Source organism: Nannobrachium achirus (genome assembly GCF_963921795.1).
Source record: "Nannobrachium achirus genome assembly, chromosome: 2".
NCBI classification, from domain to species: Eukaryota; Metazoa; Chordata; class Actinopteri; order Myctophiformes; family Myctophidae; genus Nannobrachium; species Nannobrachium achirus.
The window spans coordinates 71,383,820-71,397,820 of NC_137811.1; the positions used below are offsets into that span (position 1 = coordinate 71,383,820).

Sequence of the window (14,001 nt, forward strand, 5' to 3'; positions counted from 1 at the left end):
TTTATCGGAAAGTGACTGAGTGAACTAGGCACAAGTTGGCACCTTGACAGAGTGCAGTTTAAATCTTAGAATAAGTAATAGTTGGATTCGGGCCTGGAATTTCGTCATTTTAGGGACAGGGCCACTTTGGCCTTTGGTGTTGTCCATTTTCTGAGGGCACAAAGGCCAAATGCCAGGGCAGGAAGGCCGTCAAATAAAACAAGATTTTATTCCATTGAAACAACAATCTGATCCATGCTCACTCAGCCCTGCACCAATCAACGTTACTGGATTGGTTTAAAGATGGGGACTCGGGGGAGTTAAGATTTCAGAATCTCGACAAAAGGCATATTGACAAGAAAATCACACCAACTCATTAATATTTTGAGGGCAAAAATGATAACTGATTTAATCAAAAATCGAAATATGTTTTGATTTGTTTGTTACGAGCAACTTCTCTCTCTTATTTAACTTCACTTAATATTTTGAGGGCAAACATAAGCATTAATATAATACAAAATAATCAAGAAATGCATTTTAATTAAGCAAATTAATTAATTAAGAAAAAATGTCCGGCTCGCGCGCGATGCTTCCGGAATATGCTTCCCCCCTGGTCAAGACTTTTTCCTGCAGGAAACCCTGACACATACACGTATATTCACTGTGTAACACTGTCGTAGGATAAGATATAAAGTTGGGTTTCAACAGTTAATGCTGGTGTGTTCCGCTGTTAATGGAATGTCTGTGGCCTCCCCAGCGAGCCCAGGTGTCTGCGGTCCACTCGGGTGGATCTCCCAGCTCTGATGTTCAGCAGGCCCTGGCAGCATCTCCCAGTCCTGTGCTCCACATCACCATTGACAACATGTTACACCCCGTCACACTGGACACACTGAATGAGGTAAGAAAATTGAGCTCTGTAACGCACCTTCCAGTTAACTGTTTTTGTGGTTTAGATGACAGTTTTTGGAGCGGCACAAATGCTCCTGTTGCTTGACTGAGTGTGTACAGGTATGTACCTATGTATGTAGCATTTCTGATCCGGTGTTGCCACACACGCACGCACGCACGCACGCAGGCACGCACGCACGCACGCACGCACGCACGCACGCACACACACACACACACACACACACACACACACACACACACACACACACACACACACACACACACACACACACAATGCACATGCACACAACATATACAGGTCCATTTGGTTCCATGCATTTCAGCGTCGCCTGTAGGCAAATTCCTTAATTTCCTTTTCTCTTGCTCGTGTGGAACAAGCATTCAGTGCCCTGGACAATTATAGTCGCACGCACGCAACACTTATGGGTCCATTTGGTTTCATGCATTTCAGCGTCGAAGAAAGTAGTAATTCATCAAAGGACAACTTTAGTTTTTTTACAACAAGGGTTCATATTTTAGATTGTAATTAAAGAATACAAAAGATGAGTGTTAAATTGATTTATTTTACTTCTTTCTATTGTTTTAGAGATTCATATTTCAGTGGTTGGGGGCGTACAAGTGGCTAAATATGTCATTTTACAGAGAATAAGCCCATTCCCAAGATACAACGCAACCTTTCATGGTTGGATGTGACTTATGGGGGCTAGTAGTGTTACTGTAAATAGCAATAAAGAAACTGCTGGCTTATTGTGTCTAAAAATACATATTTAGCCACTTGTAAGCATGCCCCCATGCGTACACATGCCCCACATTTGAGCACAGTAAACGCAATAAAACAATAGAACGAAGCAAATGAAAACATTTTAACACTCACTTTTTCTTTTCTCTAATTACAATCTAAAACATGAACCCTTGTTGTAAAAAAACAAAGTTGTCCTTTGAACACAAGGGGGAAACCTTTTTATTGTACTGCTCAAATGCACCGCTTACTTCAAACTGGGTCTCATTTTGTTATCCTTTTTGTTCCCAGATTTTCTCCAAGTATGGCATAGTCGTGAAAATAATCACCTTCACCGAGAACAATCAGTTCCAAGCCCTGCTCCAGTACAGCGATCCCAGCTACGCCCAAAGGTCCAAACTGGTAAGACACATTTCACCCTGGCTACCAATGCAACCTCATTTGGTGTATTTCCAGTTCAGTCTTGTGGTGTTGTCTTGTGGGACTAGAGTGTTGTCTTGTGGGACTAGAGTGTTGTCTTGTGGGACTAGAGCCAGACCAATATGCCAGATCTGGGACCAATGCCGTTTTTGGAGAACCCAAGACCTAGACCACCAATTATCAATGTTGTGACTGACATCTTGTCAAATAATCAAAAATAACATTCTGATTGATATATTCTTTTATGAACTATATCAAATCTGAGACAAGTATCTGTGTATTTCCTCTCCTCTCCGCAAGGTCCTGGACGGTCAGAACATCTACAACGGGTGCTGCACGCTGCACATTTCCTCCTCCAAGCAGGTCAACCTCAGTGTCAAATACAACAACGACCAGAGTTGGGACTACACACAGCCGGACCTGCCGGCCGGTGACCAGCCCCCAGCGGCTGCTACTCCATCCAACTCCCTGCTGGGTAATTTCCCAGGTACATTTTAAATTCTTTCTACTTTGTATTTTGAATTGCTCCTGTATGCAAAGCGGGAGATTAGAAAAACAGCAGCCGGTGGGATTAGCGAAAGAGCCTTTCTGTGTGGAGTTTGCATGTTAAAACATGCAGTAACCCTGATCTCTATACTGGATGGAGGGGGAAACTTGTCAGGTGATAAGAAGTGACCTGTTCACTCCTCATGCACTGAAGGAATCATGAGCTCATTTCCGACTCTCTCCAAGTTGGCAGAGGGAGAGCAGAGCCCAGGATTACAGCCTAGGCATTGACACCGGGTGCCAATGCCTAAGCATTAGGCATTGGCGGATTACACAATTCGTGGAAGATTTATACAAAAAAGAAAAGAAAAACAGCAGCCAGTCTGCATAGCTTTGGCTTGGTTGTAAGCGCTACACCCAACATGGCACACCCATCTCCAACAAAGACTATAAATATCCGGGGCATTAAATTAACACTCCCCACCAGCCCAACACTATTTAGAAGATTGTGTCTATGCTCGATAAATCTCTGTTCTCAATCGTCTTTGGCAAGTAGCCACTGAACTAGTAATTAGAACTGGTCAAAGGTTGCTTAGCGGTGTCGGTTTGTAACAGCTATGTTTGTATTGATGCACCCCATGCCATGATTGTGTGTTTCTGTAGGTTTCTTTTCTTCCGCACAAGGAGCCTTGAATCTCCTGGACGCTGCTGCGGCCCCAGCTGCTGCGGCTGGGAGGGTGGAGCTGGCCGGACACGGACAGTCTGCCTCTGGCGGGGATCTCCTGGTCAACGACCACAATGAAGAGGTTAGCAACACAACACACGCGCGCACACTAGTGATGTGTGGGCCGGCTCGAACCCACGGTCCCCCGCGGTCAGCCCGCAGGCTGGGTTGAGCAGGGCCAAGAAATGTACACTTTATTGGCGGGGCAGGTTGAGGCGGTCCAAATAATATATAAAATGCGCACCAAGCGTCTTTCCCTGCTCGCAGCCAAGAATGTCTAGAGCGTCCCTTGAAAGTCAAGAGACGCTCGCTGGTGTGTCCGTGTCATGTCATTCTAATTTAGTCCAGCTGTCTATAATCATGTTACTGGAGGGTCTTATTTTGAAATCCACCGTTTTAACAGGAAATGCTTCAGCGTGTTGTTATTGGCTACTTGTTGCAGCCTACAAGATGTAAACAGGAATCACCTGGATTATACACATGCTTTTGACTAATCTAAAGTTTAGTTCATATTTATGATATGAAAACCATGCTAAACAATGCACATCATTTGAAAGCAGCAATAGGTGAGTGAATCTGTCCAATTTCCCATATTCCCTCCTGATTGGCTACGATTGCCTTCCAAAGTTTGTGTATGCGACCTAACGGTTGCTTATCTCCAGATTAGCCTAGAGCTTGGCCCCTATAGTTGGTTCTTTTGGGCTTGTTTTCCTAGACCTGGTTGGTTATTTCTCAGAATCTGGCAACACTACCAGAAATTATGTTTAGATGCCTCAATAAAATTATACAGTGTGCACATAAAAATAAAAATAAACTATTGATTGGAAAACAACCTGTGATATGTATTTTTATTTTTTATTTTTTATATTCCTGGACCGATTAACTGACAAAGGAGGCAATCGTTCAGGAATAATGTATTCACAAGCATGGTCCAGCTGGCTGCCATAGACTCCAATGCATTTCACACAACTTCCAGTTCCAGTTTTGTCTCCTTTTGGCTCCCATGCGCGTCGATGGCGTCTGACGCCCACTATGCTGACACTACCTTCTTTATTGTTTATCTTTGTGCAGCAGCACAGGAACAAGAAGTCCACTAATGGACAGGAGGCGACGGCGGCCACTGCTGCAGAGGCGGAGTCATCTCACTGCTCAGCTGGAGGCTCCGCCCAGGCGACAAGCGGAGACAGGAAGGCCCGCCCCAATGAGAGGGACCGTTACAGGTGTGTGTGTGTGTGTGTGTGTGTGTGTGTGTGTGTGTGTGTGTGTGTGTGTGTGTGTGTGTGTGTGTGTGTGTGTGTGTGTGTGTGTGTGTGTGTGTGTGTGTGTGTGTGTGTGTGTGTGTGTGTGTTAGAGCTGGGATCGGGCCCATTTTTTCTGTCCGACCCGAACCTGTGTCCGACAGTTTTCTGTCCGACCCGAGTCGACGTCCGAGCATTAATCATGAAAAAGCGTCCGACCCGAGCCGAGGCCCGAACCTTATGTTTTCAACGCTTTTTCGCCTTGTTTCTTTTTCTTTGAGGAAGCCACTGATTTACACTCACTAGCAAACGTGTTATAATGTGCAGTGAGTGCATGCAGCGTGCCTGTTTGTTACCCTTAATAATATTAAGCCACATTGTGGCTTGTGAAAGTGTTTTAAATAATTACACAAGTAGGCTACGTTAGATTATTAAATAATAGGCTATAACGTGCACTGCGCGTCTGGTGACTCTTGTCTGACTGCAGTCAGTGACTCGCTGCAGTCACACACTTAAAATCCTCTTTTACAAACTGTTAATAAAGTATTCACACACAAACCTTTTCCACATGTTCAATCAATATCAAAATGTATTCACTCTTACCAGCATAGACGAATCTGACATCTGCTTTTAATATCCAGCGTCCACAAACGGCCAGTCCACGGCCAGTTGGCCGTCTTTCTTAATCAAAAACTATTATTAATCCAACCATTATGGTTTATGGGTTTTAGGCTAAGGCTACATTCAACATCGGACTTTTTAATTATGTCTGCGTTGACAACTACGTTGAAATGCGTCCATACCGTGGCGCTGATTTCCCTCTTTCGTTTTCAATTGCTTTAAACTTTACCGTAGACAAGTTAACTTTTATCTCGGCTGGCGGCAACATTATCTCTCACTCATTCGCTTTTTCTTTTCGTGTATCTGTTTGTTTGTTTGTTTGTTCTCTGTCACATATGACACTCCGTCTCCCACTTCCTTTTCCCCATGAACATGTGTGCATGGTTGTCAAGACAACGCACTGAGCGTAGCCACGTGCAGTGCACCAGAAAGACAAGGAAATAGCACACACAGAGACGATAGTTGTATCGTTTTACACTTAATTTTCTATGAATCAAAATTATGTCCGACCCGAATCGACGTCCGACAATTAATTGTGAAAATGCGTCCGACCCGAGCCCGAGCCCGTCGGGCTTGTCGGGTCCCGTCGGATTTCGGTCGGGTATCCCAGCTCTAGTGTGTGTGTGTGTGTGTGTGTGTGTGTGTGTGTGTGTGTGTGTGTGTGAGAGACTAAAATACATTTTCTTTTTCTTTTTTTCTGACATTACCTACTGCATAGTAGTACTATGTTCTATCCGTTTGTCATTCAATGTTATATGAGATACTTAAATGGTTTCTTGTGCAAATAAGCAGAAATGCTTACTAGGATCTCCTTTTAGTTGACCTTGTACTAGTGAACTGTACCATCATGAAACTGTACCTTTCCCATGCAAGCTTCTAATAGTCTTCAATCAATCAAGATATAAAGTCACCATCTTTGTTCTAAATGTGTGTGTGTGTGCGTGCGTGCGTGCGTGCGTGCGTGCGTGTGTGCGTGCGTGCGTGCGTGCGTGCGTGCGTGTGTCTGTGTGTGCAGAAACATTGACCCTGACTCCCTGGTCATGGAGTGTGAGATAGAGGAGTTGTATCCATGGCAGGAGTTTCCATGGGAGCAGATCGATGATGCGGAGGAAGATGACTTCCAGGAAGATTACGATGACTACGACGGCGGTGAGTACGCTGTCACTGACCGTCGCTATGCCAGTTGAGTCAGCGGCTTCGAATGCTATCAACGCACTGAATGGGAATTTGTCATGTCTTTTCAGACCATAGAGCATCGCAGTGAGGTGTCGTAAGTTAACTGCCCATTAATTTACCCCATAGGGGATTTCATTATCAGCCATACAATCGTAACAATTCAGTGAACACACAGTAGGCTTGTGGTTCTAAAATTGTTCTATATGCTCCTGTAGAACCCCAAGCAATCACTCTAGTTTTAGTAAGAACATGTTTTAATCAAGATCGCACGGAGAAGAACTGCATTACCCATACTGCAAAAAATGTACATACGGTGAAATCGACGTCTGTGATTGGTCTAGCTTCTTTCATTTATCTTGTGGTTACCGCGGAAGTAGCTACTGCCCCCGGACGATTATTGCTCTTCAGCAGAAATCCGTGAGCGAGTGTCTTTCTTTTACAAATATGATGCACTATGTTAAAGATGACGATAAGAGCGACCACAGAGATGAAAATCACAACATGTCAGGCCATATGCTGGCCTGGATAACTAAACTGAGCGTGATAAAAGGGATATATTTCAGGAAACAAGTGTCATTCGCAATGCATTCTGGGAGTGTAGTTTCCGCAATTTTGAAAATAATGATGTACACAGTCTTGTACCCTGCCCTTTTTTCAGCTTTCTAAATAATTGTTGCATAAAAAAAGAATAAAAAAAAAGAATATTATCATGATTCCTCACAAGCCAGGGTGGCTTTGTCAGAGGCTTAAAAGACGTTAAATAAATACTTGGGGGGGAAACACTTTCGACACCAGAGTGAAGACGTGGTGGGGCTTCCTTCAAGCGATGCTCTATAGCAGTTTTTCCTCAAATGGGGGTACGTGTACCCCTAGGGGTGCGCGGGGGTACTGCAGGGGGTACAGGAGAAAATGGGATGTATTTTACTGTTATGGGTAATGACAAAATATTGACAGTCTTTGTGTGAACCTACTAATCTGTAAATTGTAAACCCAAATGACATCAATAACTTGACTAGTACAACTGTTATTGAATAGAAAGCCATGGAAAGCCATGAACTGGGCTTTTGATGAGCTTTTGATAAGCAAAATGCTTTATTCAGGGGAAGGGGGTACTTGGCTTGAAAGATCTGTATTAGGGGGTACTGCAGCCAAAACAGTTTGAGAACCACTGCTCTATAGCATGCTGCGGTAGCCAAGATACTGAGCTACCAGTAACTCGTTGTCACCATTCAATACGTGGAAGTAGGTTTTTGTCATCACTCAGTGGGTTGGCCTCCATCATGGTCAATAACTATACTTTATATGGCGCAGCTACTTTTTCTCCCAATCAATGGTGTGACAACAAGCTAGCTCAGTATCTCGGCTACTGCACCATTCAATGGTCTGAAACAACGTGACAAATTCACATTTGGTGCGTTGATATCGTTCGAATGGGGTGGTTGAGTTTGCCGGTCAAAGCTTAGAACGTGTCAAGTCAGAAGAACGTAAACCCTTGACTTATGGTCGGTGGACTTGCACTTTTTTGAAATGAGGGAGGGTTAGGGGTCAAATTATGGGAAAGTGAGTGTCCTCTGGTCATATCGGTTAGTATACAGCTGTAAAAATTATAATATATATTTTTTAATTTTTTAATATTTTTTATTGCTTTAAGGACTGTATCGGAATGGTATCGGTATCGGCCAATACAGATTGGGAAGGAAAAAATGGCAAAGTGATACAAAGGAAGGAGAGGAAGGTAAACACACACCACATTATGTCTGACATCTGATGACTTTCTATACAGGAGGAAAATACCCAGAAAAAAATCTGCTTTAAGTAGGATCATGTGAGGGGTCTAACTAGGGGTTTGTCATGATGCTGAATCCATTGCAAGCATAACTTTCCTTGGGCTAGAAAATGGCCCCCAAAAACACCCACAAAACTGTGAAAAGTGATGACTCATCACTAAACCATCGTTTTGTGGGGCCATATTTTGCCCAAGGAATGTTTTTTTGTGCAAAACAAATGCTTGCAATGGATTCAGAATCATCACAAATCCCTAGTTAGACCCCTCACATCCTACTTAAAGCAGAGTTTCTTTCTGGGTATTTTCCTCCTGTATAGAATGTTGATGGGATATATTCCGATTATACCCCTAAAATGTTATTCAGCTACCCTTCTGAAACTGCTATCATACATTTTCTCACTCCTGGATGTCATACGAACAAAATGATACCACATATGTTTTGTCCCTTTTGATGGTACTGAAATCTCGTCTAGCCCATGGACTAATGTGTCAGGGGAACCACAGCGTCATGCGTGACAGACAGAGATACGCGGACAAGATGTGCCGGTTTTCATAGTAAACTTGCAACCTACAATCGCAATTATACCATATTACTGATCTAAATAAGTTACAATGAATGTGATTCAGGGGCGTAACTACCGTGATGCATACAACGCAATACAACGTTGGGGCCCAGAGTCATTTGTCATAGAGTCATACTATATTGATTTCAATTATTGAAATGGTATCTGCAATTAAACATTGAATCAACAGAGCTTTTTCAACCTCAACCAAAAATAACCAATCTGACCAAAATCCAACATTGAATTAACGTCTTCTGCTGTCTGTCAAGCCTCTAGTCGGCGTGTTCGAGACAGAGACGGCGACAAGGCAGTGGATGAGAGTCCTGCTGGGCGTCACCGTAGTGGCAGGAAGGCAAGACGTCCAGGACGCTACAACGACCTGGACCTCCAGATGGACGTGGATGATGAAGATGATGATGATGGTGGTGGAGTTGCTGATGGCGACTGGCTCCCAAAGTCAGTGGAAGAGAAGAAGCGGGCCCAAGCCGACATTGGTAAGAATTGATATCGTGAAATATTGTGTTTGAGATGAAATCAAAAGTGTGTGTATTAAGTGAGTGTATTAAAACATATCACTCACTTTATTTCTTGTTTTATGGCTTTATTAGGCAGAAATGCGAACATTAACACTACAGTCAAACACTCCAGTTAAGTAAAAAAAATCCCTATGCTGCATATGAAATCAAATGAACGTACTATAACATCAAGTCACTTAGATCCTATGTATGATTTCTTTTTTTCTTCTTTTTTTAATCATTCATCATTCATGGAATACATAGGCAGTAGGCCTACTACTACAGGTGGTGGAAATAAAAGCACAGTACAAACTACACATTTTCAGATTGGGAGTCGTGCATGGATCTCGGCGTGCACGACTCGAGTCCAGTGATGAAGGCATAGTAAAAATTATAAAAACACAACAGAGGCCAGCTTCAGTGTTGCCGGATTACGATAATTATCGTATTTGTACGATAATTTGACCCTCTGTACGATGTACGATCAATTGGGCCTCAATTGGGCCCCATCAATCTGGTCGTAAATAGGGTGTATTTTTTTCCTTAAATTTCATCTTAAATTTCAGTAAGTCCAAACGTCAGTCAAATTCATCAAGCAGTGTGTATATCCCATTTTGTGCCTATCCACAGGTGTATGTCATGATGAATTTGGACGTAAATTTGAGTGCAAAAACAAGTGTAAAAACGAGAGCGCAGCTTCCATAGTACTTATGGCAGGACCATATATGGTAGAGAGCATGACTAAGCACTCTGTAGCCTGCTCTGGGAACCCATTCACACCATGGGCTACTTGAAATTAATCACAACTTAAACTTGGCTATGCTGTTGAACTTAATTGTGTCTTGTCAAAAAGAGAGAGAGAGAGAGAGAGAGAGAGAAAGAAAAATAATAATAATAATAGGCTACGATTAGTCCTGGGCTGCAATGGATCATCATCTACATTGCTTCCATAAATACATTTTAACCCACCACAAAATAATAAACATGGGATGGATATTATAAGCCTTTTCTACTGAACATTGCCAAAAAGATAATGTTGAAGGAATATATGAGCTGTGACACACTGCTTTCCGTTATGGACCAGACCAGGTTGTGAGCTTTATTGATTATTTATCCTATACTGAGAGGAAATTCTTTTTTTGGATTAATATTTCAACACTGTCCTGTAAAGCCACATGTATCCTTATCAGACCGAAGGTAAGACTTTTTTTTTTTTTGTGTGTAGCGTTATGTGTTTATGTGATCAATAGGCCTACAGTAGCCTAGTCTATTATAAATTAAAGCCTAATCAGTAATCAGTGAGGGTCGCAACGCCCCCCCACCTTCTCCTGGCAGAGGAACTTGAACTTGGACTTGCTGCATATAAAAACTTCAACTTGTCTCGTCAAAAAACAGAGGAAAAAAAGGAAAGAAAAACATATCGGCGTCACAATGACAACGTAGGATATGAATTAAAACTGTTCTGATCCCACAGATTGCAAAATAGATGCTGAACGTAATGCTCCCATGTATAATAGAATAAAGTGGTTTACAAGGTTCAATCCATCACAGAATAATACACTAAAAAATTATGAAACGAAGTGAAACGCTGCTATTCTTCATCAGAGGTAAGAATATAGGCTAGTGGCAAATACAGTAGGCCTAGGTAGTACAGCAGTGGGTCTCAACCAGTGGTCCAGGGACCACCAGTGCTGTGCTGGGGGTTACAAGTGGTCTGGTGGTCTCCTGCTAAATGAAGGAGAGTTGGTAACCAAACAGACCCTTAGGCCTTTATAGATCCTTAACTCTGAAACCAAATGATCGAGCGCGGGCAGTCATCTCATGCGGTGCGTGAGTGGTCCCCCATCGGCGGGTCTGTACGGCCTGGTCGCCCGGGGAAGAGAAACTGCGGCCTGGCAGTGACTGTGCCGTCTGTGCGGTCTTCTACACGCGCGACTGCAGTGCGCACGTGATTGTCTATTTTCATCATTAAGTGCTGTAAAATGCCAACTGCATTTTAAATGCAACTGTAGAAACTATATAATACAAATCGGTGGAATTGCATGCCTATTTTGCAGAGGCTGCGCAAGACGATAAGGGTCCATTTGGTTACAAACTCAGTGACAGCTAATCCACGACTGAATGTGTAATTGTTTGACATATTCTTTTATTTTTTAAATACATGTGTTGGCACATGTTGGGCAGAATGGACTCATACATATTTTATTTGATGTTTGGCACAATTTAAAATTGATTTAGCATGAAGAAAAAAGCATTCTAGTAGGCGGATGGGTTATTTCCCGACCGAAAAAAGCATCCTAAATATAAGCAAAGATTTACACCATGGTCAGAGGTGGTGTATTTTCCATTGTATTTCCAGCATAAATCCAAGACCAAAACACATTGATGAATTTGACCCCGAACTTGAGAATGGTCCTAAATGCCGGTAAGAACAAAATATGATCTTATTTTGGTCGTAAAGTGCTTGATGAATGCAGCCCAATAATTCCAAAAATGCCCAAATGTACGATAATTTTGGCAAATCACCAAAAAGAGTGTGAATTTACTAGATTCTTGATTCTGAACACATTGCAAGCATTTGTTTTGCACGATAAACATTCTTTGCGCTAGAAATGACCCAACAAAACTGTGAAAATTGATAAGTCATCACTTTTCACGATCATCACAGTGACGAGTCATCACTTTTCAGTGTTTTTTAGCCCAAGGAATGTTTTTCATGCAAAACAAATGCATTCCTCCTCCAAGGTTGCTAAGGGGTTTCTGTTTGTAACAGGTGACAGCTGGTTTGTAGTGATGATTGTGTTTTTCTGCATTTTCTTTCCCCCCTACAAGGACTGCAACCACTGAGCACTGCTGCTGCAACCGCTGCTGCCATCAGGAGGGTGGCACTGGCCGGGCAGGGACAGTCTGGATCTGGCAGGGGCCTCCTGGTCAGCAACCACAATGAAGAGGTTAGCAACACACACACACACACACACACACACACACACACACACACACACACACACACACACACACACACACACACACACACACAGACACAGACACAGACACACACACACACACACACACACCCCTGCTGTGTAGCAATGGTTATTATCACATTATAGACATTTTTAACTGAATAAGACCTGAGTCTGATTCTACTAATGTCTGACAGTTTTTGTCAGTGGTGCTCAGACTTTTTCATGTCAAAATGATATTTATTTGGCTACTGACCCCCATCTCAAAATATGTTGTTCCCAGATGCATTTGGGACCGCATCCGGAATCAATGGGGGTACATTTCTTGTTTTCAATTTTTTGTCTTAGGAATGCGACAAAAAAAAAAAAAACATATTATTGAACTCCATGGCGTGAGTAATCAATAAAAAAAGCCCCTCCCATACACTAAAATGTGTGAATGGGTTAAAGTGCTCATAATAGCCTAGTGCCTGGCCCCTAGTTGGTTCTTTTGGGCTTAATTGTTTTCCTAGACCTGGTTGCTTACTTCTCAGAATCTGGCAACACTACCAGAAATGATACATGCCGCTGTTTAGATGCCTCAATAAAATGATACAGTGTGCACATTAATTGGAAAACAACATGTGCTATGTATTTTATATATATATATATATATATATATATATATATATATATATATATATATATATATATATTCCTGGACCCATTAACAAGGACACAATCATTCTGTGGAAATAAGCCTCGGCTTTCTAGGATCTCCTTTTAGTTGACCTTGTACCAGTGATTTGTACTGTCATGAAACTGTACTTTTTTCTATTGCAAACTTCTAATAAATTCTTCAATCAATCAATTCAGAAATAATGTATTCACAAGCAATTCAGATCAATCATTAATCAATGAGAAAATGAGGAGACAAGGTGGTGGTCAAGTTTATGTACATGATATCATGGTCAGAAATACATTAGCACTCAGGTCAGTGCTAAGGTAGTTCTGCCAAGAAGAATGGTCAGACACCAGAGTTATACTGTGAGGCTTCAAGGCCTCTGGGACGAGCTGTACCATAACAAGATAGGCTTTACCAAAACAATAGATACTGAGGCCTGGAGAAGGCCACCCGACTCCTAACTATCATGATATCAGTATCATTATGTTTCATAAAAAAAAGGGGAAAAAATGAAATATAAAATAAAAAAAATCACTTATAACGTCACACATAATCAATTATGATAATATAATATCCTCTACAACGCCATTTCACACAACTTCCGGCTCCAGTTTTGGCTCCCATGCAGCAATAGTGTCTGCCCACCACTCTGCTGACACTACCTTCTTTATTATTTATCTCACTATGCTGACACTACCTTCTTTATCATTTATCTCATTATGCTGACACTACCTTCTTTATCATTTATCTCACTATGCTGACACTACCTTCCTTATCATATATCTCACTATGCTGACACTACCTTCTTTATCATTTACCTTGCAGCAGCACAGGAATGAAAAGTCCACCAATGGACAGGAGGCGACGACCACTGCTGCCATGGGGGCGGAGTCATCTCACTGCTCAGCTAAAGGTGGTAAAAATGTTTTATATATACATACAGATATATATACATATAGATCAAGTGAGTTTTCTGCTTGATAGAGTATCATTCATTAAAGCATGTTTTTTTCTCCTGTTTCTTTCCCGAGAGGGCTATTATTGGTGAAGCTTTATTCAAATGCCTTTAAGCATAGAACAGAACATGCTAGAAACTTACACCCGTAGAAGAAAGTAACACCTGTGAAGAATTACGATTGACCTACCTGTAACATCAGAGGTGGTTTTCCTAATATCGCCCAGCCTCTGTACATAATTTTTGTTTTCTACTCGTTCTAT

The 14,001-nt window shown here is 42.1% G+C and overlaps 1 protein-coding gene across 1 annotated transcript in view; it reads left to right on the forward strand.

Annotated features, from left to right (window-relative positions):
* The window catches only part of LOC308295236 (uncharacterized protein), a 44,940-nt gene extending 31,147 nt beyond the window's left edge, over positions 1-13,793 (forward strand). Inside the window, exons 10-16 of the mRNA XM_080738247.1 lie at positions 3,197-3,339; positions 4,329-4,477; positions 6,132-6,265; positions 7,944-8,027; positions 8,911-9,135; positions 11,989-12,107; positions 13,609-13,793. Of these exons, the coding sequence (XP_080594373.1) occupies positions 3,197-3,339; positions 4,329-4,477; positions 6,132-6,265; positions 7,944-8,027; positions 8,911-9,135; positions 11,989-12,107; positions 13,609-13,764 (1,010 nt within the window). The 3' untranslated portion in view covers positions 13,765-13,793. The remainder of the gene's footprint in view (positions 1-3,196; positions 3,340-4,328; positions 4,478-6,131; positions 6,266-7,943; positions 8,028-8,910; positions 9,136-11,988; positions 12,108-13,608) is intronic.
* Positions 13,794-14,001: the final 208 nt, after the last annotated feature.